Source organism: Rhinatrema bivittatum, chromosome 18, assembly GCF_901001135.1.
Source record: "Rhinatrema bivittatum chromosome 18, aRhiBiv1.1, whole genome shotgun sequence".
Lineage (NCBI taxonomy): Eukaryota > Metazoa > Chordata > Amphibia > Gymnophiona > Rhinatrematidae > Rhinatrema > Rhinatrema bivittatum.
Genome location: NC_042632.1, coordinates 37,108,343 through 37,131,828, shown reverse-complemented (window position 1 = coordinate 37,131,828; position 23,486 = coordinate 37,108,343). Strand labels below are relative to the sequence as shown.

At 45.5% G+C, this 23,486-nt stretch overlaps 2 protein-coding genes across 4 annotated transcripts in view; one reads left to right on the top strand and one right to left on the bottom strand.

The window, feature by feature from the left end:
- Positions 1-4,167, bottom strand: part of G3BP1 (G3BP stress granule assembly factor 1) — a 33,771-nt gene extending 29,604 nt beyond the window's left edge. The window contains exon 1 of one of the 2 annotated variants that reach the window (XM_029583402.1): positions 4,028-4,167. The gene's annotated coding sequence lies outside the window, so the exon portion shown is untranslated. Of the gene's footprint in view, positions 1-3,429; positions 3,584-4,027 lie in introns of those variants that run through there. The other variant, XM_029583403.1, reaches the window with a different exon arrangement.
- ATOX1 (antioxidant 1 copper chaperone) lies at positions 3,830-22,976 on the top strand. 2 transcript variants are annotated; one of them, XM_029583406.1, is made up of 4 exons: positions 3,830-3,968; positions 14,050-14,347; positions 19,508-19,583; positions 22,624-22,976. In XM_029583406.1, the coding sequence occupies exons 2-4, from the start codon at positions 14,099-14,101 to the stop codon at positions 22,746-22,748; spliced, it is 450 nt and encodes a 149-aa protein (XP_029439266.1). In that variant the 5' UTR covers positions 3,830-3,968; positions 14,050-14,098; the 3' UTR covers positions 22,749-22,976. The 2 variants fall into 2 exon arrangements, with proteins under 2 accessions (XP_029439266.1, XP_029439265.1); XM_029583405.1 differs by having other exon boundaries at positions 14,050-14,413.
- Positions 22,977-23,486: the final 510 nt, after the last annotated feature.

Sequence of the window (23,486 nt, the reverse complement as noted above, 5' to 3'; positions counted from 1 at the left end):
GATATTAAGTCGGATGTCCCGAAGGGTAAAAAAAAATAAATTTTGAAGTCGGCTGGCGGCTGTTGGGTCGAAAACCGGACGCGCAATTTTGCCGGCGTCCAGTTTCCGAGCCCGTGGCTGTCAGCACGCTTGAGAATTGACGCTGGCAAAATTGAGCATCGACTGTCAAACCCGCTGACAGCCACCGCTCCGGGCCAAAAGGAGGCACTAGGAACGCGCTAGTGTCCCTAGCGCCTACTTTTGCCCGTTTCTACTGCCAGACCTAATTTTAATATTGAATTGCGCACACGGGCGAGCCGTGGACTTTACTGAATCGGCCCGTAAGAGGTGCTAAATTAAGACAGCTCGCTTTATGTGGTGAATGAATGCATTAAGAACTGGTTTCTGCTTCCTTCAAATCACCAACTGGCCCATCCATTCTGCCTAGTTATTCAGGTCTATGTTGCTAATATATCCCAGCTGCCAGCCCCAGAAGCTTGACCAATTATAGGATAATTATTACTTATACGAGTCGGTTTTGTCTTCCTCTAGTTCTCTACTGTCCTGGGTGATAAATATAAAAATGTCCATGTTTAAATCCAGCAGCCAACAGCTCTCCACACCCAATGTCTTATCAAGTGTTATGTTGGTTACCATAATTAGATTGTTATCCAAAATCTGATTGATGGCATCAAACCAGATGACTTCTGGATAGTTGCAGCCAGTTGGTTCTGCACACTACCCCATAGGGGTAGCGTGCAGCTAGGTAATGGTCCTTTAGCTGCCTATTTTCTTCTTATTGCTTTGTTAGATGATACTAGGCCTCGTTTAGGGAGATTACCACAGCACCTGAACATAGGCTGCAATCAATAACAGCTACAAGCTGTCTGGCAGGCTACAAGCACAGTAATAATTTGCTTACATTGCCAGGTCTGGAAAGCTACAGAGGAGAGGTAGAATTCAAGTAGCAGATGGGTCTGGCAGGCTATACATACAGTAACAGAAGTCCTTGCACAAATACAATTGCTCACATGACCTGGTCTGTCTGGCAGCAGATCTAGAAGACTAGATGTTTGGGTAACAGCTTTGTTTGATATGGTGTGAATTAAATAGGGGGTCTTGAAAGCTCATCTACCCAATATGGTGGCCTAAGAAAAAAAAAAAAACGCTCCGGGATAGGGACAGATCTTACAAAACTCTCATACTATGGCTGACAATATATAACCATAAGAGTGGACAGAGACAGCTGAGTGGACAGGAAGGGTCGTTTTTTATCCTTTGTAGTCATCTATTAAGACAAACCTGGTTTCTGGAGAGTAGCAACTTGCTGATTCAAGCTATCCATGATCTGCAATGTTACTAAGTTATGCTTCATCTGCCCCTTAGTTTCACTTTACCATTCCCATTGCTTCTGCTCTTGAGGGAGTGAAGGGTGGTTTGTTTGCAAACTGCATCATTTCACTCCTGCTCCTATTACTACCACTTATTTGGCCAAAGTATATTTGAATTCTGTCACACTACTGGTTTCAAACCACATTTGCACTAATTATATTAGGCATCCATCACCCTCAGTAAAGCATTTTCTCCTGTTTCTTCTGTTCTCCAAATTTCATACCATTACCCTGTGTCCTTGAAATTCCTTTTCATCTACAGAAAATTTCACCTTGTAATTCAGAGTTGCAATAGGCTAAGAGAAGGTTAAGAGGCAACTGGAAGATAAGAAGGTAGAATCCTACTAGGTATATGCCTTGTCAATGCAAGATGTTTTATGTGCTTGCTGTAATCCACCTTGGACAAATTATTGGTGGAAAAGGCAAAATATAAAAAGTTATTTTAAATTCCCAAACCTGTCCCAGTGACCCTCTTGCTAGTCAAGTTTTCAGGAAATCCACAATGAATATGAATGAGATATTTAAATACAAAATGGAGATGCAAAATCTCTCATGCATATTCATTGCTTATCCTGAAAATGTAACTGGTAGAGCATCACCAGGACAGGTTTTGGAAGGTCTATTAAAATATAGTGTAGTTTGTCTAATTTTGTTAAATGTTTCTATCATATTGCTCCTTTCCATTCTTTTCTTTAGTAAGTACATTTTCAAATGTCTTAAAAGTCCTTTGTACTACCATATATTGTAGGCCCTGTATCATTTTTAGTAGCCTCTCTCTGAAGAGATTCCAACCTCATGTCATTATGAAAGAAGGGTCTCCTAACCTGTATACAGTATTCAAGATAAAGATCTCACTAGAGACACAAGCAAAGGCAATATTACCTCATTTTTCCTAGTGATGACAATCGTAGTATTCGGGTTCTGTTACACTGACTAGCTACCTTCATTATCTGAGATGGTTACTCCTAGATCTCATTTAATTTTCCAATTCTTGCCCTGAAACATGGCTAACAGATTTTCACACTCCAAATATAAAATGCAAAATCATGCTCACTCACCAAACCCTTGACCATTCTCCCATTATCTATTAACCTTTTCAAAAGGACTAACATCTGAACAGTTATGAAGTCCAAAATCAGCTAAAATACCAGTTACAGGATGCAGCCTAAAAAAAGTTAAAAAGCCTGGAAATAAATGGTAGTAAAAGTATCCAGATATTACACAGCCACAATTCTGGGTTCTGGTCAGTTTTCCCCATAGATTTTTAAAATAGAATATATATTCTTTATATACGCTAACTATACATGCTGTGTTTTGACATATTCCAACTGTATAAAGACTAGAATGCCTTCCAAAAGCACTGATGCTTCATCCTGGCATGGTTTTCCCCTTCTATTTTAAAGTTTAATAACTAGAAATAGTTTGGGATGCAGAACAGCTCTATTCAGTAGTTCCGATTACAAGTACCCATTCTAACAAATATTCCAAGAAAACGGTTTTAAAATGTTCAGATGTCAAGCAAGGTCCGTTTCCAATAACCAGATACGAACTGAAGGTCTGAACAGGTGGTCAGGACCTATTCTGGATACGTTTCTTCAGTTTCTAACTCCGATATTATACTTAAATAAAACTACTAACCGTATAAAAACAAAAGCCATTACCGTCTCTAAGAACGGCCTTGAAAACAGAACGCCATTTTACACAAAGAAAGTTTTCACAGGCCGAGCTGATTTCAAGAGGGGGACAAAAAAAAAAAAAAAGATCCCAAACAAAAGAAAAGCCGCGATCAGGTAACTTGAGGGTCTGGCAGAAACTGTTTTTGTTTTAGAGGAAAGCGAGGGTGGGCTGAGAAGAGGCCAATTCAAAATGGAGCCCAAACTCTAGAAGACTTTTCGGCTAATACAACTATGGCCTGGGCCCTGACAGATGAGACGTCTAGTAGTGCCCGAGAGCTCGAATCGAACAGCAGCGCGCAGATCTCGTGCAGCAAACCCTGGACAGGCTGCACTTTTTCATCAGGAGCTCAAGCGGCCGAGGAAGGCCCCGAGCAATCACCTACCTCACGTTATAAAGTAGACCGTGTCCCACAGACAGACACGATTACCTTCATCGGTCATCCCCGCGCAACGGTAAGCCGCGTTTTCTTTATTCTGTGCGGCCCCACCACTTTTTTGCCCCCCCCCCCCCTGCACTATTACAAGTGAAAAGGGGGAGGGGGGGGGCTGCGAACAGACAGCAGGAAGAGCGCGCGCGTGCACGCTCCCCGAGTCCGGCATCGCTCCCGCGCCCCACACCCGCCGGTCTCCCTCCCGCGCGCGCTCTCTCTCTCTCCCTCCGTCGTCTCCTGTGGCGCATTTACATTCTTCACAGGCCGGCCCGCCAGCTCCAAAAAAAAAAAAAAAATTAAAAAAAAAATCTTGCATAAAGGAGATAAAGAAGTTAGGGGGAAGTGGAGGAGTAGACAAGAGAGTGGGACAGCCGCCTAGCTTCTTGGACCCGTCAACACACGGCCTGCTTCTCAGAGCGACAGAAAACGCCGGAGAGCGTTCCAACCGCTTCGAGAACCGTCGCGAGCTAGCCCAGACCTGCTGCGGCAGCGTAAGTACCCCCCGAAACTCCTTTCCCGGCGGTCCCCTCGTCTCCCTTGTGTTAATTACCTGAAGAACCGACCAGGAGGGAGGGAGGGGAAGATGCACACGCCTAAGCACGTCTACTAGGAAACTACCTCACACAGCAGCGACACAAGCGGCGTGTTCAGCCACCGGTACCTATATCAGGGACACAACCTAACCCTCGGCCTGCGAGCAGCGACAGCGCCTAACCAATCAGCTAGCAAAGCCGGCAAGTTTCCGGCCTTCGGTTGGATACTGGGCAGAGAATAGGATGGACCCTCGAAGCGAGTGACGGCCAGGCGTGCTTATCGGCTGAAAGGGAACGGCTCGCGGGGACGTATGATTGGCATCCCAGGGAGTCAATGGACTCTCGGCGCTCGCGCGTAAGGGTTGACTGCTGTCCCGCTCCACCTATGATTGGGTGCGGCGTTCTCCGAGGACGGCACATTTTTTCACACAGGTGTGGTTTCCATGTAGAGGGGAGCCCTGTAACCTTGAGCAGGAAACCCTGGGCGAGAGAAAAGGGGAAGGCTGGGGCAAAAGCGACAATGAGGAGAGGATCACCAATAAGAGGCTTCGCTCTAGCTTGATTGACACAAGTGGTTTCTTAAAGGGAACGCCGCTTGCATGCAGAGTGCGGAGCTGGAGCGGGGGGCGGTATTGCACCCGCTGGAGTGGCGGACGGCTGTTGTATTTCTCAATCCCAGTGCTGACCTACCCGGAATGAGTATGTGTTATGTCACATTAAGTTTCCCAGGGAACATGGTAGGGTCAAAAACTGTACCAATTCAACAAAGCTTGGGATAAACACAGAGGGTAGGGGTGGCCTGTTCAGAACTACAGTAGAAGAGTAGTAAATGGATGGATTGAATGGACCGTGCAATCTTTATCTGCCCTACCATCATATTTTGTGGTTCTGTGTTTCGACAGTTTTGTTCAGTCCTGGTTTTGCTCCCGTTGCATTCACAGGTCTAAAGTTGCCTTATTTATTTATTTTGAATTTTTATATACCGATATTCCTGTAAAGAATATAGATCACACCGGTTTACAATGGAACAGAACTTTAGCTGGGAGGCGATACATTAAACAATGAACATTAGCAATTGCAACATTCAGAAAAACATTTGGAAACAAGGAAGCATAACAAACCGAGAGCAAAAAAATAAAATAAAATTGTGGATAAATAATAATAAAATAATAAATAAATAGAGAGAGGTAGGAGCAGTGTGAAGAGACAGCGGGATAGGTGGGAATGTTGTGAATTGGTTGATCAAAATCACTGCACAGTCAGGCCGATACAGTAAAAATCGTGGGAGAGCAGGCAAGAGCCCGCTCTTCTGTGCGCGTGATTCAGTAAATAAAATTATTCAAATTAGGGCCCGCGGTAAAAAGAGGCACTAGGGACACTAGCGTGTCCCTAGCGCCTCTTTTTGGACAGGAGCAGCAGCTGTCAGCGGGTTTGACAGCCGACACTCAATTTTGCCGGCGTCGGTTCTCAATCCCGCTGACAGCCACGGGTTCGGAAACCGGACGCTGGCAAAATTGAGCGTCCGGTTTTCGAGCCGCGGGCTGATTGAATTTTTTTTTTTTACTTATTTTTAACTTTTAGGACCTCCGACTTAATATCGCCATGATATTAATATCGCCGGTGCTGGCAGAAATTAACGTTAATTTCTGAAAGTAAAATGTGTGGCTTGGCTGCACATTTTACTTAGTGAATCACGCGGGAATAACTAATAGGGCCATCAACGTGCATTTGCATGTTGCAGGTGCTATTAGTTTTGGGGGGGTTGGACACACGTTTTCGACGCACTATTACCCCTTACTGAATAAGGAGTAAAGCTAGCGCATCAAAAACACGCGTCCAAATGCCGGCTAACTGCTCTCCACCGGAGTGCACTGTACTGTATCGGCCTGAGTGTTCTGTTAAGGTACTTACACAAAATGGGAGAAAACACTTTTCTGTCTCTCCTAACCTGAAATGATCCTTTCGGTTGTTGGTTTTTTTGTTTTGTTTTTTTTGTTATGCAACCCCTGGGCAGGAAAGATTCTTTAGCTGCCAGGCACAGGAAAAAGAGGATGGACCCTTTCTGCATTCAGAAATGGTTCATCCACAGCAGTGGGTTATGCACCTCTACCAGCAAATGGAGATGGAGCAAAGCTGATGTCATGGTATTTAATACCCCTGTACTGACATCAGCCTGCACTGACATCAGCCTGCCAGTATTCTCCGTCTCCAGCAGATGATGGATGTGCATTTCCCTACTGAGGATTGCTTTAAAAAAAAATTAAAAGGAGAAAAGAAGAACATTTATTTGCCCTGCTCTCCTCCCTCAGTCGCGTTTTCCTGAGGTGATACCTGCGGATCCCTCTTTCAGTAGAATGTCTATATTCGGCCAGGACAGGCTGAGCTCCAGTAAAGAGCAAATTAAAAAAAAAAAAAGGAGTGTGGAATTCCCTTACCCTTCTGGTCTCCGAGCCTCCTATATGATGTCCATTGCTGCCTCCAAGGGAGGTTAGGGAGTCGTGGCAGCTTGACGGATTGAGCAGCCTTTTGGCTAGGCCCTGCTCTCTGGTTTTGCTCAGATCCAAGTGGTAGGCCGCAGCGACATTCGCACACTCTTCTACATACAAGTCTGCCACAAAACATTGTCCAACATTGGTTCGTGCTTGTGCGTCCAGATGAGGAAGGAACCAGGGTGGGCACTCAAGTGGGCACTCAAGCCTACCTGGACTGTGTATTGGGCATCTAAATTTTGGGCATCTGTAGTGTGCACTTATTGGACAAGGCTTGTTTTTGGGCACTCTGTCTGGATTCACTTGTGCGGACGTGCCCTTGGGTGCACAGTTCTCAGACACCTTTGGGAGCTTGCTGCTAGTGGGTGTTTATTCATGGCACCAATAGCAAAGAAGCCTAAGCACCTTATTCTTTGTGCTGCTTGCCATATTAGGGCATCTCAGCCTGGCGTCCCCTCTAACTTGTGTCAGCGCTGCTTGGAGGCTCAGGGAGAGTTATCTCTGGCTGATTTTGCTGCGCCCAGCCCTTCCCAACATGATGCAGGAATGGGACCAGAGAGGGACCTATCAGACGGTTTGCCTGGTTTTGGAGCTCCCCTAACTGCTTTGTCAGCAGGGGAAGGCAACTCAGTGGGCGCAGGACCGATGCCCCCTGACTTTGGTATGGATCCCTCAACCCTTTCTTGGGTGGAATTTTTTCCAAGGACTGCAGCAGACGTTTCTTCATGCACAGTCTGAGCCAGCCAAATCTAAGAGTTCAGGATCAGAGACTGTGGATCCCCGCATGCCTGGTGCTGAGGGTAATCATCAGATTATGTCTAGACCTGCTGCGGGTCACGCTGATAAGGACCCAGATGGCATGGATGATAAAGGCGATCCTTACTCCCTGGAGGATGAGGAAATTCCTCCAGGGCTGGAATCGGACAGAACAATGTTACCGGCTCTGATCTCCCAGACACTAAAGATGCTAGGGGTGCTGGATGCTGATTCCATTTTAGTTTATTTGCATAAAGCATTATGGATGCCATTGCTTTTGAATGAGGTGCCTGTTGCGTCTTCTGAAAGTGGATGTGCTGGTCTGTGCCATCACCAAGTGGACAACTATCCCTGTACAAGGGAATAAGGGGAGCGACATTGAAGGATGCGCAGGATAGGAGAATTGAGGCTATCCTTAAGCAGGTCTTTAGGCGATGGCAATGAGTTTGCAGATAGCCTCTTGCTGCTTCGAAGTGATGAGTCTGGATTGAATTCCAGGGCAGTGATGGAACCAGCAGCCGCCTTTTTGCCGGTTGCAGGCTGCAACCTGGTCTGTACTTCTGCCAGGAGGGTGGCTTCGGTGATAGTGGCCAGGCGTCAGCTATGGCTGAGGAATTGGTCGGCCAATACAATTTCAAAGTCTAACCTTGCAAAATTGCCTTTTAAAGGATCACTCTTGTTGGGGAGTGAGTTGGAAAAAAAAATGGCAATAAATGGGGTGAGCCCCAGGTACTTCAGTCACCAGAGGATTAAAAGTAGACGCCGCACAAGAGGTCATGCTAGGGGTTTCAGACTTTTTCGACCCTACAGAGGAACGACTTCTCAGAGGGCTCAACCTTTGGGTGGGTCTCGGTCCTTAATCCCAGGCAGCCCAGACAGAGTGCGGGCTTGAGTGGCGGTGCCCCCCCCCCCTCCCCCAACCCCCTCAATGAGGGTGTGCCGACCTACCCCCAGGAACAGGAGATAGGGGGTTGTCTGCCTCTCCTTTTTTATCGGAGGTGGGTCGAGATCACATCCAACCAGCAAGTTCTGGAGGTGATAAGAGATAGCTATGCTCTGAAGTTTCTCAGCATTCCTCAGGATTTATTTATTTATTTATTTATTTAGATAAAATCTCTTCTGTACCATCGTTAAATAGTATACCATCACAACGGTTTACAGTGAGGCACATATATGCATCTTTGAAAGTTGCATAAATTAATTCAATCTATAGGAAGTGCCATTACGTTCCGGTGACATAGTTCTGTAATAAAGACTATTTGCAAAAGTTAAAGATCTTGTCCTTTTCATCGCTTCTCAGTTTTAATTGTGTATATATATAACTCTATCGTAAAGTATGATTTTTTTTAATAAAATACGCTTATAGATCTTAAAGTTTTTTCTGGTGTCTCCTTGCAGTTCTCTGCAGAAAAGAGAGGCAGTGGGAGTGTACATTGTCAAGGCTCCTCGGCCTGAGGAATGCAGTCTTTGTCCTCGAAGGCCCATATCTCAATCCTTATAACTCTTCAAGTGAAGAGCCTAGGACATAGGTGGCCAGCCTTCCATACGCCAAGAAATCAGAATACCATCATTGTTTCTGGGTCTCACACACCTTCCGTTACGCTTATGTGTGTGTCTCTCTCTAAAACCCTTCACCCCACCCCATCACAATCTCTGGCTCTCTCACTCCTGCACCTCCCATCATACCTCTGGCTCTTATTTTCTCCCCCTCCCCTTCATCACCATTCCTGGCTCTGTCACCCTCCTTCCCTCTCACCCTTTCTGTCCACTTAACTATCTATGGCTCTTTGTCACTCATATTCATCCCCCTCCCTCATCAACTTTGTCTCTGTCGTGCTCTTTTTCCTTTCACCACTGCTGGTTCTTTCTCCCGCACATCCTTATCACTCTCCATGCCCCAGCCTGACATCATTTCTGGCTCTTTCACCCCTATCCCCTCTGGCTTCCTTGCAGCCCTTTAACTGTCTTTCCCTCAGTTCTTTCAAACCTGTTCTGTCACCTTCCTTGGCTCTTTCATGCCCCCTCCAGTCCTCCTCCACTATTTCACAGGCAAGCCACCCCCTAACAGGGCTCTAATGCAGCTCCCTATTGTGGCCTTCTCCCTCCCTCTCCCTAGCCTTGGACTCCTCACCCCTGCTGCAGAATACATGGCAGTATGGCCCTTGGGAAGAAATAATGGGCCATTGTCAGGGATCCCTGGGCTGAAACACAGGGGCCACCTTCGAAAGGTATCCTTGAGGTTCACTGCTGGCATACACCTGCCAGAAACAGACTAGGAACTAGACAAAGAACGGAAGAAGGTTGGTTTTATTCTTCACTGAACATTTATGGAAACAGTCTAAGGCAAAAACAAGGCAGAAAAGGTCAGGCATTGCAAAGTCCAAGAATAATGAAAAGGTCCAAGAAACAAGGCACAAGATCACATGGCAAACGAGGTTTGATTCAGGGCAGGCAACACAGCAGAGCATCCATGGAAAAAAAAAATCACCATCAATTTTCACCAATTAAACCAACAGGGAACATAGCCTGAGGTGGGGAAGAAATATCCTGGGCCAATCAGAACACAGGAAAATATTATACATACACAAATAATAATAACCGGGCTGCACAGAGTCCTCGGGAAGGCCAGTAACTCCACCTAGAAGCATGGTGCCCCAGAGGGGACCAGTTCAAGGCCATCCCATGCCTGACAGCCTGTTGGGGTAATTGCTGGCCTTGCCCGGGGTCTGGCTGGTGCCCTCTGCAGACTGGCTCAGAGAAGGCCAGTTTAGTTTGGTGTATGGTCCTGCCCCTAAAGATCTGGATTGGTCCTTGGGGGATTCATAAGGGATGCTAGGACATGTTCCTAGCATGTAGATGGCTCTGATGCCTAAGCACGGTTTGGGACCCAGGAGTGCTTCTTATGTACATTCACGTTATATTGTGATGTTAAGCCTAAAGGGTTTGTGCCACATTTGTAAGCTGAAGGCTTGTCTCCAGCTCTGTGTGCTGTCTCTGAAGAGAAACTGCTGGGAACCTACATGGACGGGAATTAAGCTTTACCCCCAACCTTGCATGTTTAAGTGTGCCTGCATTACATAAGTCAGGAAGGCTTTGTTATTGCCTTTATTGACAATAAACCTGCACTAATACACCAAGAGCAGTGTGAGTGTGTTGCAGAAATCCCCAACCTGACAATGCCAGATAGTCCAATTTGCATTTCTGACTTCAGGGAGATGACATTCAACTCCTCCTTGTCCTGTACCCCAGCATTCAGCTCCCTCCTCAACTCTCCCAACATACATTCACCCCCTTTTCATGTCATTTCTCCCTCCCCCCCCCCCCAAGAAGCATTTACTCCCTCTTGCAGTCCCCCAACTATTCATACCGCCTACGTCCCCCAACATTGCCACTCTCACATTGCCCCTCCAAGATTCACTCCTTTCCCCTCACCACAAACCATTCTGGCCTGACTGGACTTCCAGGGGAGTCCCTCATCCCCCCTGCTGTTAGCTGAATCCCTAGTCCTGGGAGCACAGTGATCTGCTGGGCCTGGGTCAGGGTTCATGCCAGCCTGTCCCCTCCAGACAGCAGAAGAGCCCTCTATTCCTTGAAGCAGCTGGGGATGGAGCCGGGATCTGACTGGCTCTTCTTTGGCTGTCCTGCCAACTCCCAACCTTACCCCCTTCTCACCTGTCCTCTAGAGCTGCTGGTTGCAGACGGAAAGGGAGGGTCAGAGCAGGGATGAGCAGAGAAAAGCCTCTGCTCCTGCTCTCACCCTTCCCTCTTGGGTCCACTGCAATCAGCAGCACTGCGAGGGCGGGAGGGGTGCAGGGAGCAGACTGTTCTCCTGTGCATGCCCCTTCCCTCCTGTCCCCTGCAGTGGTGCTCAGTTGCCACATTTTCCACATGAAAGAACTTCATGTGGCTCCCAAACCACAGGTTGGCCACCCTAGCCTAGATGTTAATTTAGAAAACAACTTGTCTGTGATTGACCACATCCATAGTGTCTGTAGTACCTGGTTTGCTTCATTTCACCATAATAAGGCAACCTGGTCCCTTTATGGCCAAGGAAAAGATGAGGACAGTGTTAACGTCACTAGAGCTTACCAAACTAGATTATTGTAATAGTCTTTTGATTGGTTTGCCAAAGAAGTATCTACACCAGTGGCATTCACTTCTAATCCTCGAGTCGCAAACAGGTTGAGTTTTCAGAGTATCCCTAATGAATACGCATGAGACAGATGTACATTCACTGCCTTCAATGTACGCAAATCTATGTCATGCATATTCACTAGGAATAGCCTTAAAATCTGACCCTTTTGTGACCCCTGAGGACTGGGAGTGAATACCACTGATCTATGCTGTCTCCAACTGGCCCTGCCACTTGTATCTTCTCAGATACAAGAGACAGGAATTATAAGTCACCTGTTCTCTGTAATTAGCATTGGTTGCCAGTTGGTCTGTGTGCCATCTTTAAATTGGCATTGCAGGGCCAGAGACTGGATTATTTGGCTATGCGTCTTTTGCAATATCTCCTCACAGGCCTCCCTGCTGGCTGCTGCCTCTCAGGGCCTTCAGTGAGGTTGCACTAGTAACTTGGAATAACCTTTCCTTTGAAAGGTGCACCCAACCTTTTTTTGCTTTGCTTTGTTTGTTATTACATTATTTTCTTTTAGCGTTTTTGTTTCATTTCATTTATTTAAAATGAAGCCAACAACAAATGAAACAGAAAGAAAAAATGCCGGTCTGCTTCTTTCTCCTCTGCCGCCACCACCAAAGCCCTCCAGAGCGCCCAACACCTCCCTTCCCCTTCCCTGGGCTCCCCCGGATCCCCCCCAACCACTTAGCACACCCATGGGTCTAAGGGGCAGGGGTGATCCCCAATCTCTCCTGCCCCACCAGGTCTCCATTTCACAATGGCGCCATTGGGCCCTGAGGCCAGTGCAGTTTTGTTGTATGACAGTACCTCTGTAGGGAGGCACAGATATACCTCCATGCAACAAAATGATGCCAGCCTCAGGCGCCATTTTGAAAGAGACACCCAGCAGGACAGCATAGACTGGTGAACACACCTGAGCTTTATATCTACAGATGGGTATATGGTTGGGTGGGGGGCCAGGAGGGGTGCTCTAGGGGGGCTTTGGTGGTAGCTATGTAAAAACAAACTTGTTTGCTTTTTTTTGTTGGAAGGGGTAGTAAAGCTCAATAGTTGGTGTGGATGGGGCGGACTAGATAGACCATATGGTCATTTTCTGCTGTCACATTTCTGTGTTTCTAATAACCCAACTGTTATTGTAATTTTTCATTTATGATGTTTTGTTTTTGTTGTAACTCGCTGAGAGCAATTCCTTGGAAATGTTCTGGTGGGTGATAATTATTATTTTATTAACTTAATTTATTGATTTAGACTTATCTTGCAATGGGGCTGAGCTGAGGTATTCTCTCTTCTTTCTCTATTTCTTTTTCTGCCTCTGTCTATTCTTTCTCTCTCTCTCTCTCTCTCTCACAGAGATTTACTATCACCGCTTTGGCGCAGCCTCATTCTTTTTCTATTGCTTATACACAGGGGCCCTTCTCAAGCTGCCGGCCCATAAATTAATTGTGCAGCCTGTTATAGCATGTGTGACAAATGACCAAGGACAGGGACGTGAATACAGCCCCTCGTAGCACTTTGGTAACATAGAACATATGACAGTCCTATCACAGTGTGGGCTGTCTTAGATAATTCAGGAGGCTCGCTGGAGTTTTGCACTTCCCCTTGAACTCTTTGTACATCTATTCACTTAGCCACAAATCTGCCATCTGCACCTTGCCAAACATATTCAGTGGGTTCAATCTTCACCACAGATGATAAGACCAATTTTATAATTCACAAATGGAGCTTTCACAAAGGAGTTGCTTAGGATCTCAGAGCCTCCACCAGACACAAGATCGGCAGCCTGCTAGTGGCAGGTGGATAGAATAATTCATCCCCCTATTGTTATGTGTGACAAGATGTACAGGACTGATTGGTGCATGCTGCATTGTCCTTTTTGAAAGATGCCATGATATTTCGAATTGAATATCGCTATAGAAAAATAAATAAATAAATATAAAAATGTCTATTATACATGCTGCAACACATACAGCACACAGGATTAGTGGCAAAAGAAGTTAATAGTTTGTCTTTATCAGAGATAAAGTAAAATTGCTTTAAACTCCAGTCAGTACTCTAGCCATGGGCCCCCTTAATCCCAGAAATCTTTACTGGTAACCTTAATCCCACTATATATTGACCTCCCTCTAGGATTGTGCCCTCTTAGATGGCTTCCCCATCTTCAGTGCTATCTGATGGTGGATGTACTTAAAAAAAAAATTGAGCTGTAGTGAATGATGCCATGAGGTAATTGACTGTGACATAGAGGGAAAAATCCATCTGAGAAGAGGACGCCCAGATCTCAAGCAGCCTCTTTCTCCAATGGATGCTATTCTATGGATGAGCATTCCTAGTTAACTCTAGTCTGCATATTTATTGGGTCTAATTCAATAAACTATTTTTAATCAGTAGGCATAGAATGGGAAAAGGTCCTTTTTTGAATAACGCCAATTATATGTTAAAAAAAATGTACCTAAATCCGGATTTTGAATGAGAGAGCCAATGTTAATCCCCAAGTGCTGCAACCTGGTCACATTTCCACAGGATACAAAATGAGCATGGGATGAGATACATTTTCTTTTAGTTCATTCAAATAATTTATTTGCGTATGCTTTGGACTACGGGTTTGTTCACTGTGTGTAGCAGAAATATTTTAGGTTTTTTTCTTACATTTCAGTCAGCGATGGCTAAAGTGGGCAGCAGAAGAGGTCTGATTCCTGCTGAGCATGGCAGAGGGTCGTCACTTTGGCAACACATGTCAAACTGTCGAGCCAATAAAGTTAGGTGAAAACGCGTCAGCAGGTGGTGGTAGCGTTCCAGGTTCGGATTCCCTCGCCAAGCCCCGCCCCCCTTTAGGAGGAAGCGTGCAGCAGGAACCCGGCGCCTGGCAGATCCGGCGGCGACGGAGGAAGTGGAAGGGAGCGAGAGCAGAGCCGGCCGCGGTGCTTTCCAGCCCGGAGCTGGGAAAGATGTCGGTGAGTGTTCCAGGCAGCCAGGAGAGGAACAGACCGGAGTTTAAAGGCTGTGAAACCGAGAGGCAGGCAGGTTAAAGAGATCTTGCACTGCCAGCCTGTTAAGGAAATTGCTAAAAAAAAAAACAAAAAAACCCCAAAACTTCCTGAACACAAATGGCAGGGGTTTTGCTTTTTGTTTGTTTCTTGTGACTGCAGAAGAGATGATGCGCTTGAGCGGTTTGCCAGCGTCAAAGCGGTGCTGAGGGGTGATCTGAGTCCCCAGCTAGGGAGGGAAGCCATAGTTGAAAGAAAAGATTGGGGAGTAGTGTAAAAATGAAAGATTTTTTTTTTTTGGGGTGGTGGTGGTGGAATGAAGTGATCCCAAAGCTATTAAATGTCACACACTGAATAACTTTTTTTGTTTTTCATTCCCTCCAGCTCTGGCTTCCTGGAAGGAGTCTTAAGGGTATAGGGGCAGTTCAGGCATTAGTGAGAGTGATTTTATTCTCCTTGTTTTATACTGTGTATTGCAAAGAACTTCAAGTTGATACAGAATTTGCTCCATTTATTTTTCTTTATGATTGTGAGGATAAGAGTAGGCTTGGAGGAGTTTGTGTTTGTTTATGGGGAGGTCAGCCCTTCCTCTCTGAATTCCCAGGGCCTTGTATTGCTGCTTTTTTACCTGCTGCTGAACTTCATCCAAACAGTGGTGCTCACCAAGCTGGGGCATTGCTAGCCATGGGCACACAGGGCTCTTGCCCCATATCTCAAATAGCCGAAGACAGCTGTACCCTTGACTGCTCCAACGTCTCCCCTCAGGGACAAAATAAGAGAGTAAAGCAATTTTTTTCTCTGTAGTGTTAGCTCCAGCATCGTCCACCCTCCCCCTCCTGTTTCAACAGGCAGCACTGTAAGAGAGACTGAGCAGAAACTGATGCAACCTGTGATCCCAGGACTCATTCAGTTGAGAGTAGAACACAAGTCAAGCAGCTAGAAGTGATTTATAGGGCGGGAGAGAGAGTAAATGTTGAAAGGTAGGTGATGTGAAGAGAGGGGAATGAATGCTGGAGGTGAAGCTGGAGCAGCACAGAAGTGCATGAACTCTGGGAAGAGGAGGAGGGGGCTGAATGCTTTGGGGAGCATGAGAAAATAAAATGAATGTGTTTTCTTCCCTCCATCTCCCTGAAATTAGCAATGCAGGCTTAGGCTTGTTTTGTTTATTTAGATTTAAAATATTTGTACTCTGCCCCTCCATAGTTCGGAGCAGGGTGCAGTTTTGTGAGGGTAAATTAGCTATAAGGTTGGTAACCATGCCAGTTCATGCAGTTAGACTTGCAGTGAAACCAAATTGTTCTTTGAGACCAGAAAGTCACCTTAAATAAACTCATATTTTATTATAAGGGTACATATTGCATCACTAATCAGATTATAGCACATGATTATACAGGGATCTTCAGAGACTGGATATGTAAACAGGAAGCAAGGTTCTGCCACTTGTTATTCTTGCAAGCAATACACTAGAATTTACTGGCAGTTGGCCAAACGACTTCTTATAAAATAATTGTCGCAGAATCAACACAAACCACTACAAGGTGATCTGAGCCAGGATAAGGGATGCATGTGTGTGTGTGTGTGTGTGGGGGGGGGGGGGGGGGGGGGGGTTAGCACAAGATCACATGACCTAAGTTAGATGTGCAAAAAATAAGGTGGGGGTGCAAGAGTCCTGAAGGAGAGGGTCTGTACAAGAAAGGGATGATAATTGGGGGGGGGGGGGGGGGGGGTGTGAAGAGAGCCAGAGATAGGGTGGGGCAGAAATGGTGATGGAAGGGGGGGGGGGGGGGTGTGACAGAACCAGAGGTGGTGAAGTGGGAAGGGTGAAAAAGAGTTGGTGATGGAGGGCAAGAATAGCCAGAAGTGTGAAGGAAGGAGGGAGTGAGAAAGCTAGTGATGGGGAGGAAGAAGGGTATTAGAAATGGAGGTGGGGGGGGGGGTGTTGTATGATGGAAAGCTAAAGAGAATATTGGGTGGAAAAGGGGAGAGGATGCAAGAGGATGACTAAGGGTGAGAATGAATCGGGGAGAGTGATGGGAGAAACACGAGAGGATAATTAGAGGTGAGGAAATCAGACTAGAGAGTTTTTGAGAGAATGTGAAAGGAAAGGAGTGAAATAAATTGGTTGTGGGAGAGAAGGGGATGTGGCTGTGCAGGGAGAGAAAAGCTGAATAGCAAGAGAGTGATGGAGGGAGGAGCCCCATGAGGGGGAGACAGAGAGGGTGAATGAGAAGAGAACTGGGGAAGTAGTCATGGGACAGGGAGGAGGGATGAGATCCAGATGTGATTGTGATGTAATGAGAGGGGAGGAAGTGATGAAGAAAAGTAAAATGGAAAGGAGTTAGGAGAAGGCAGACAAAAGGAAATCATAAAAAGAGACTGAGACCAAAGGTAGAAAACACTGTGGATCCATCAAGTCTAGTGGGCATAAATATAGAGGAGGTGGTAAAACACTGCACGGAGCGGCAGTAGCCACAGAGGCATTCACGGAGCGGGATGCCAGTGGCAAGTAGTTGTTCCACCTTCAGGCAGCAAAATACTGCACGGAGCGGCAGTAGCCACAGAGGCATTCACGGAGCGGGATGCCAGTGGTTTGTGTTCCACCTTCACGGAGCGGAAGGTTGGAGGGCTGCCATCTCCAAAAAAAACCAAAAAACAAAAAAAACAAAAAACAAACAAGCAAAACAGAGGTGGGTAAGAGTATGGGCAGGGGTGTGGCCGTTTATTGTGGGCAGTTGCTACCCCTGATTGAACTGGATGTTCATTGGGATGCGGATACGGCACTGCTCTCTGCATTGGTGGAGGGGTGGAAGGGATTGGGGCCGGAGGGTGCTGGAAGCCAATAGTGACGGGGGAGGGGGGAGAAAAAAGAGGTGGGGGGGGAAGATAAAAAAAAAATAAAAATGGATAAACTGCGTAGCTTGCTGGGCAGACTGGATGGGCCGTTTGGTCTTCTTCTGCCGTCATTTCTATGTTTCTATGTTTCTATGTAAAACAGCCTTCTATTTTCAGTTTAGTGACTGGATATGCTCTGCAGTGACCTGGTAGCAAGGGTTTCAGAATCTGACGAGAATCCCACCACTGGAAAATAATTTTCGTTGTACTATGCACACTTAATGTTTTTGTTATGTTGAGAGAGGTAGTGGAGGGTTAAATAGATTTACGAAAACAAGAAGTGTCTTGCCAAGTGGAACAGAGCGGGTGAGAGCCCCCTTGATCAACTGGCAGCAGCAAAGCATTGATCATGTAAGAATTGACCAGCATTGGCACATCCCTTTTTTTTTTTTTTTTTTTTTAAAGATAATTCGCAGGAGGCAAGGAGGGGCTAATCATGATTGTTGAATTTAGTTATTAAATTCTCAGGAGGTTCCCATATTGGTCCAAGCCTTTTAGGTACTAACAATTCCTCTGTCGACACGTAAATACCTTGTTTTCATGACTGTCTGGAAACCTGCAGTTTATTTCTTCAAATTCCCTAAAGTGATTCCATGCTTACTGCAGGTAGGAGAGTGGTGCTTAATCTTAGAAGGAAGTGTTTCCTGAACTTTTAAAGCAAGCTAAGTCCCTCTTATTTTCTGAACCATGAGCTTCCTAAATTACCCAGATACTACTTGTTGGTATGAAACAAACTCTGGAATAAGAAATAGGTAAGTCTGGTTTTCAATTATTGCTGAGTCAGCCCCACAAAGGGTCTACAATATTCCCATGGGCAAAGACCAGGAAAAAATGCTTAATAAATCGGGCCTTGCCGATCTGAGCCAAGCAGCCTTTGGAGGTGCTGGGAAACCCTCATTTTCAGCCCAAAATTCACAGCCCTGCTTCTTCCTTTACAGTGCAAGTTCTGGCTCCAGTCGACACCTCTGGGATGAATTAAGGGGGGGCATTTTCAAGCCCAGTGCTGTTCCCGTGTCGTCAGGCGCTCTTGCTTGGTGACGAGAACGCTGGTACAGCTGTTTCTAGCAATGAGTCTCTTACGTGGCAACCCACACTTCATTCTAAAACACAGAGCATTGTGCCACCTGCCCTGGGGCAATACACCTGACCAGATAAACCAGATTAACTTTAGCCCGCCCTTGAAACTGTAATGGAGGAGTCTGACATGTCTTTGAGGAAGCTCACTCTGTTTTGCTTAGATTAGGGGTGGGAGATGATCCGTATATAAAATAAAATAGTGCAGGGGAATGTTAACTAAACAGGTCTAAGTTCTGTTGGGTATTGATGAGAATGTGTAAAGCCTTAACACTTGGCTTAATCCCACCAGGGCCCTCTAGGTGGGCAGACGAGAGCTAGGCATGTATTTTGCAATCGGTTGTATTTTGGACAGTGGAGTAGTAGCCTGGTGGTTAAGAGCAGTGGGCTGCAGACCAGGGAAGCCAAGGTTCAAATCCCATGGCCACTCCTTGTGAGTTCAGGCAAGGCACTTCGTCCTCCTTTGGCTCAGGTGCAGACTTGAGGCTTCATTTTCAAAGGCTTGTGTCCCCATTCTGTGTCTACAGGCAAAATGCTTGGTAAATCTGGCTCTTAGACTGGTAAGCCCTCTGGGGGTAGGGAAGTCAGCTTTGAAGCCCCAAACAGCGGAATATAAAATCAAATACATTCTGTTTTGTCTGGTTCCGTAGTGACGGTTGCCTATCGCGCACACACACCCCCATGGCACCCTCCTTTTCTTTCAGATCAGGCGTATTCCTGGAAAATATGGCCTCCTACAGCACAGTGGCTTTCCGCTCTAGCATCAGGGCCAACCCTGGACAGCTTAAGGAGGGTTGGTGAGGAAAAGAGCTATGCCCTCAGTCTTCCATTACCCGGTATATAGAAAGTATTTTGAGGATGGTCGTTATTTGGCCAAAAGTTTGCAAGTTTATAAGTGGATGAATCTCCTCTTAAGATTGGGAGTTGGCCACCGTCTTTTTAGCGCAGTGGTCCCCAACCCTGTCCTGGGGGCCCCCAGCCAGGCGGGTTTTCGGGATATCCACAATGAATATGCATGAGAGAGAATCCGCATGCACTGCCTCCATAACATGCAGATTTTCTCTCATGCATATTCACTGTGGATATCTCTCAGCTCCACGTTTTTCATTTTATATAATGTCTTAGAATTCTTTCTGACCTTTTTCTCTCTTGTGATTGCAGAAACAAGAGTTCTTCGTAGACATGACCTGTGAGGGCTGCTCAGGCGCCGTCGGTCGCGTCCTGACCAAGCTTGGAGGTGAGCAGCATTAAGAGCGCCTCAAGGGAGCTCTGATAACAGTCCCCATAAACCGGCAGTGATGTTTTAACATTTGCAGTGAAGGGTGCACGGTTTTTTTTGTACCATGGCGGAACAATACAGGGAGCTCTTTATAAAGAAACTGGAGCTGATTGCTCAGGTAGCAGTGCAAAGAAGAATAATGTTCACACGCTGAAGCAAAACAGAGGAAGAAAAAAATATAAAGAGGAAATGTAACCGCCGTCAGAGCAGGCAATAAAGTAATTAAGCTACAGCCAGTACTTATTTTATGTGTTTATAAAGATATGAGGGATGAGTTCTGTTGCTTTATTTGCTTTTGTTTAATAATAAAAAAAAAAAAAAAAAAAGCTTTTCCAGAGAATATGAGAGTCTGAAAATAGGTGCAGGCTCCATGGTGCGTATACTTTTTAGCTGGGGTTTGTTTAGGTCTGAGATAGGATAACAGCACATGCACAGGGGATTTCCAAAAGTACACATGTTGTTCTACCTCTGTCCCTTCGACCACCAGCACAGATATAGCGAGAGCAAAGCACATGGATGCTTTCAGCTCCCATTCTTAACACTGGCTGATTTTTCAAAGAGAAACTGCACGGGTAATCTCTCCTTTTAAAATTAGTTGTAAGCGCGTTCAGCAAAAGTTACCTGCGAACTTTTGCAAGTTCAAGAACCATGTTAAAAATCGTTCCCTACGGCATTTGTGAAACCTGCAAGTCCTCCATGTAACTACAGAACAGGCACAGCGTGGGCAGCTACACCACGCCACCCTAGCGATTGTGTCACAACAATGCCACCTCTGCGCGTGACAGGATCATTCGGTTGCAGTGGTTGTGCAATTTTGGTGGCCTCTCTCGAGACCACCAGTAGTGGTGCCAAAATGAAGGCCGGAGGGTGTTCATGTCGGTAAACTGTGGACTGTTCAGTTTCTTCACCTTGCTTGCTTTGAGTGCTATCTTCGTTTTAATAAGACTTCAGTTTTGTAGACTGCATATTTTGCCGTGAACATTGTTTATTGCTTGAATTGTGCAGCCAGTAGATGAACACACGTACAAAAAAAAAGGGGAAGCATGCTGTTTGGCTTTATCCGCACCCTTTGATCTGTGGAATAAATGCATTATTGGAGACTATGCGCTCTGCAGTCTGCTCTCTTGACTCATAGAATAAGCGTGTTATTGTATCTGCTCTCAGAATTAAGCTACATGTTGGACAAACTGCGGTCTGACAATGCTGCTGTAAATCGGATCTTTTTGGAGAGCAGAGTGTGTGGGGAAGTAAGAGTACTTGGCTTTGTAAATTTTGATAGGGATTCTTAATATTAAAAAAAACAACACAAACAGTTCCCTTCAGAAAGGCTTTAAAACTTAAGCTTACACAAGGCTTGGTTTACTTCCAACAAGCAAAATATTCATTATGCCACTGGAAACTGGGATTTTCATATGGGGATCTGTTTACAAGTTTATTTTCCCCTTTGATGAGGGTAATTGAAGGGACTCCTGTTATTCCAAGATCTTTTCTTGGAATTGGGATTGCATTCAGGATCAGTTTGCTGCTGTCCTTGAGGCCTGATAGCATTATTGATTTTACGTTTAAAAAAAAAAAAATGTAATTCAAACTGTGCAGTAGTAAGAAAAAAAGCTTCTCTAGTTGCACAGGGGCCTGGTTGTTTTGATGCTGTAGCTCCGTCATGGAACTAGAGGAGTCCTAGAGAAATAGCAGGCCCGTGGCATGAAACATTTCACCATTCCTAGAGCCGCTTCAACAACGCAGCTCTCAAAACAGCCACGTTCATGATGTTCCTGCGTTTTCCCTGACGCTGTCCCTTTAGTGGGGAAAAGTCTGTTGGGCTGCATGGGCCTGTGTGCTTTCTCTGTATCTGCGAGTCTGATAGGTTGGATTCTTGTCGAAATTAAGATCCCTTTGAAACCCCTAGTTTTGTGTGCAGTGAAACGTTGCACTCAGCTTGTTTTCCCTGCTTGTGATGTCTCCGAGCAGCAGACCAGATATTGTCTGTCGTTTGCAGCCTGAGCTGGATGACGTGCGAGGGCAAAAACCAATGATTTTGCTGGGAAAATCCAAGTCGAAGTTGCACGGGAGTCCTGGAGCACAGGTGCAACAAGTGGAGTTTGCACATCCTGTTTTTTCCAAAGGTGATGGAGCACTGAAAAAAAACCAAAGTTTTAAAGAGCAACCCTTCTGCCCATTCTGTTCTGTGTTTATTCATAAAACACCACGTTTATTTTTTAAACTCACAAGTTGAGCATGTTCGCAATAAGCAAGAGTTGACTGTCCTTCACTTACTGACTTTTCAAGCACAGGCATATCTAAATACTTCAAATTCACTACTAGCTTTGCTTTGGAAGCAGATGAAAAGCCTAGTTAAGGTTTTATATACAGAGAGAGAGAGAGTGTGCGTGAAATGTCTTTTTCTGGCAAAGGGGATTTTTTTGTCATGTTTTATATTACGTTTTTTGCGGTGCAAATTTCTACATGGATATGTACTACTGTCAGGTCTGATGGCCTCGCTAAGCCTTCCTGATGGCATTTATGTTAATGCCGAGTTTGTCTCCGGGAGTTTTTTTGGGATCCCATCTCATTGAACAGTATTTGAAGGAAAGTGAAACCTAACTATATTAATAAACATGTTTAATACATGAGAAGATGCTGTGTGGTAAAAGAAATAATCCACCTGGGGGCAAATGAAATATTAACAGACCGCTGCAATCAGGGAGGCCTGGGGTACAGAGTGCAAATCCTCTGAGACTCCAAGGTTCTTTGAAGTAGGACTGCTGTCGCCGTACCCCCTTGATTCTTTATGTTGGATCAGAATTCGGTAACGCCTGAGATTTTCTTTCCACTTTTTATAAATGCAATCTCTGGAGTGAGCTCTGCTAATGAGCTGATGGGTTGCCGTGTGCGTTGTCTGGGAGTGGTAGTCGTGGAGAAAATGAATTTTACAAAACCCCCCCCGAAATCCAGTGGTAAGGAGCACGCTGATTCTCTCTCTTGTCATTCCCTCTTTCAGGAGTACAGTACACCATTGACTTGCCCAGCAGAAAGGTTCTGATTGAATCGGACCACAGTGTTGATACGTTACTGACCACGCTGAAGAAAACTGGGAAGGATGTCCAGTACCTAGGGAGAAAGTAACCCGGAGAGGACTGGATCCCCTGCACGATGGACAGGCCATGTTGGTTAACGGCAGCAGTTCTTCCATTAATGGCTGCTAAGAGTTCATAGTCTGATGCTCTGCAGGTGTTTTTTAAGCCAATGCAAATAAAAGGAGACTGAGGGATGGATCCACTGTTCGGCATACAAGTCAGTTTTCTGCTTGCTATGATCATGTTTTGTTTGCAATAAAAAACTAAAATCGTAGTATCCACGTATTGTTGTTTGAATTAGAAAAGCACCCTAAAGTGAACAGTTTCAGCCCTTCAGTAGACTTCCCAGGTTTGTCATTGACTTTTTCCTCTGAACCTTCTCACAGAAATGTGACTACATCACCCTGAGGTAGGAGTCAATATATTTTGTGTTTAGGCATTGCTACAGCTGCAGTCACATTAGCTTTTTTTTTTTCTAATGAACTCTTTTCTGTAGTTTTGCATGCCATTACCTCAGCAAAGTTCTAGGTTTATCAACTTTTGCAGCCTAATTTACACACGTTCAAAAGTTCTATAAACATGCATGATCTAGAGTGTTGTCTTAACACTTACACTTTACGAAACTGTGACTTTTGCAATTAGGTTTTCTGGAGAAGAAATACATGAGAATAACTTTGTAGCTGAAAAGGGGGGGCTTCTTTAGTCACAGGCCCTACCTTATGCAGCCTGCTCCCTGTATAGCCACGCCCTACAGAATGCCAGAAGTCGTGTAAGAAACCTTTTTGTT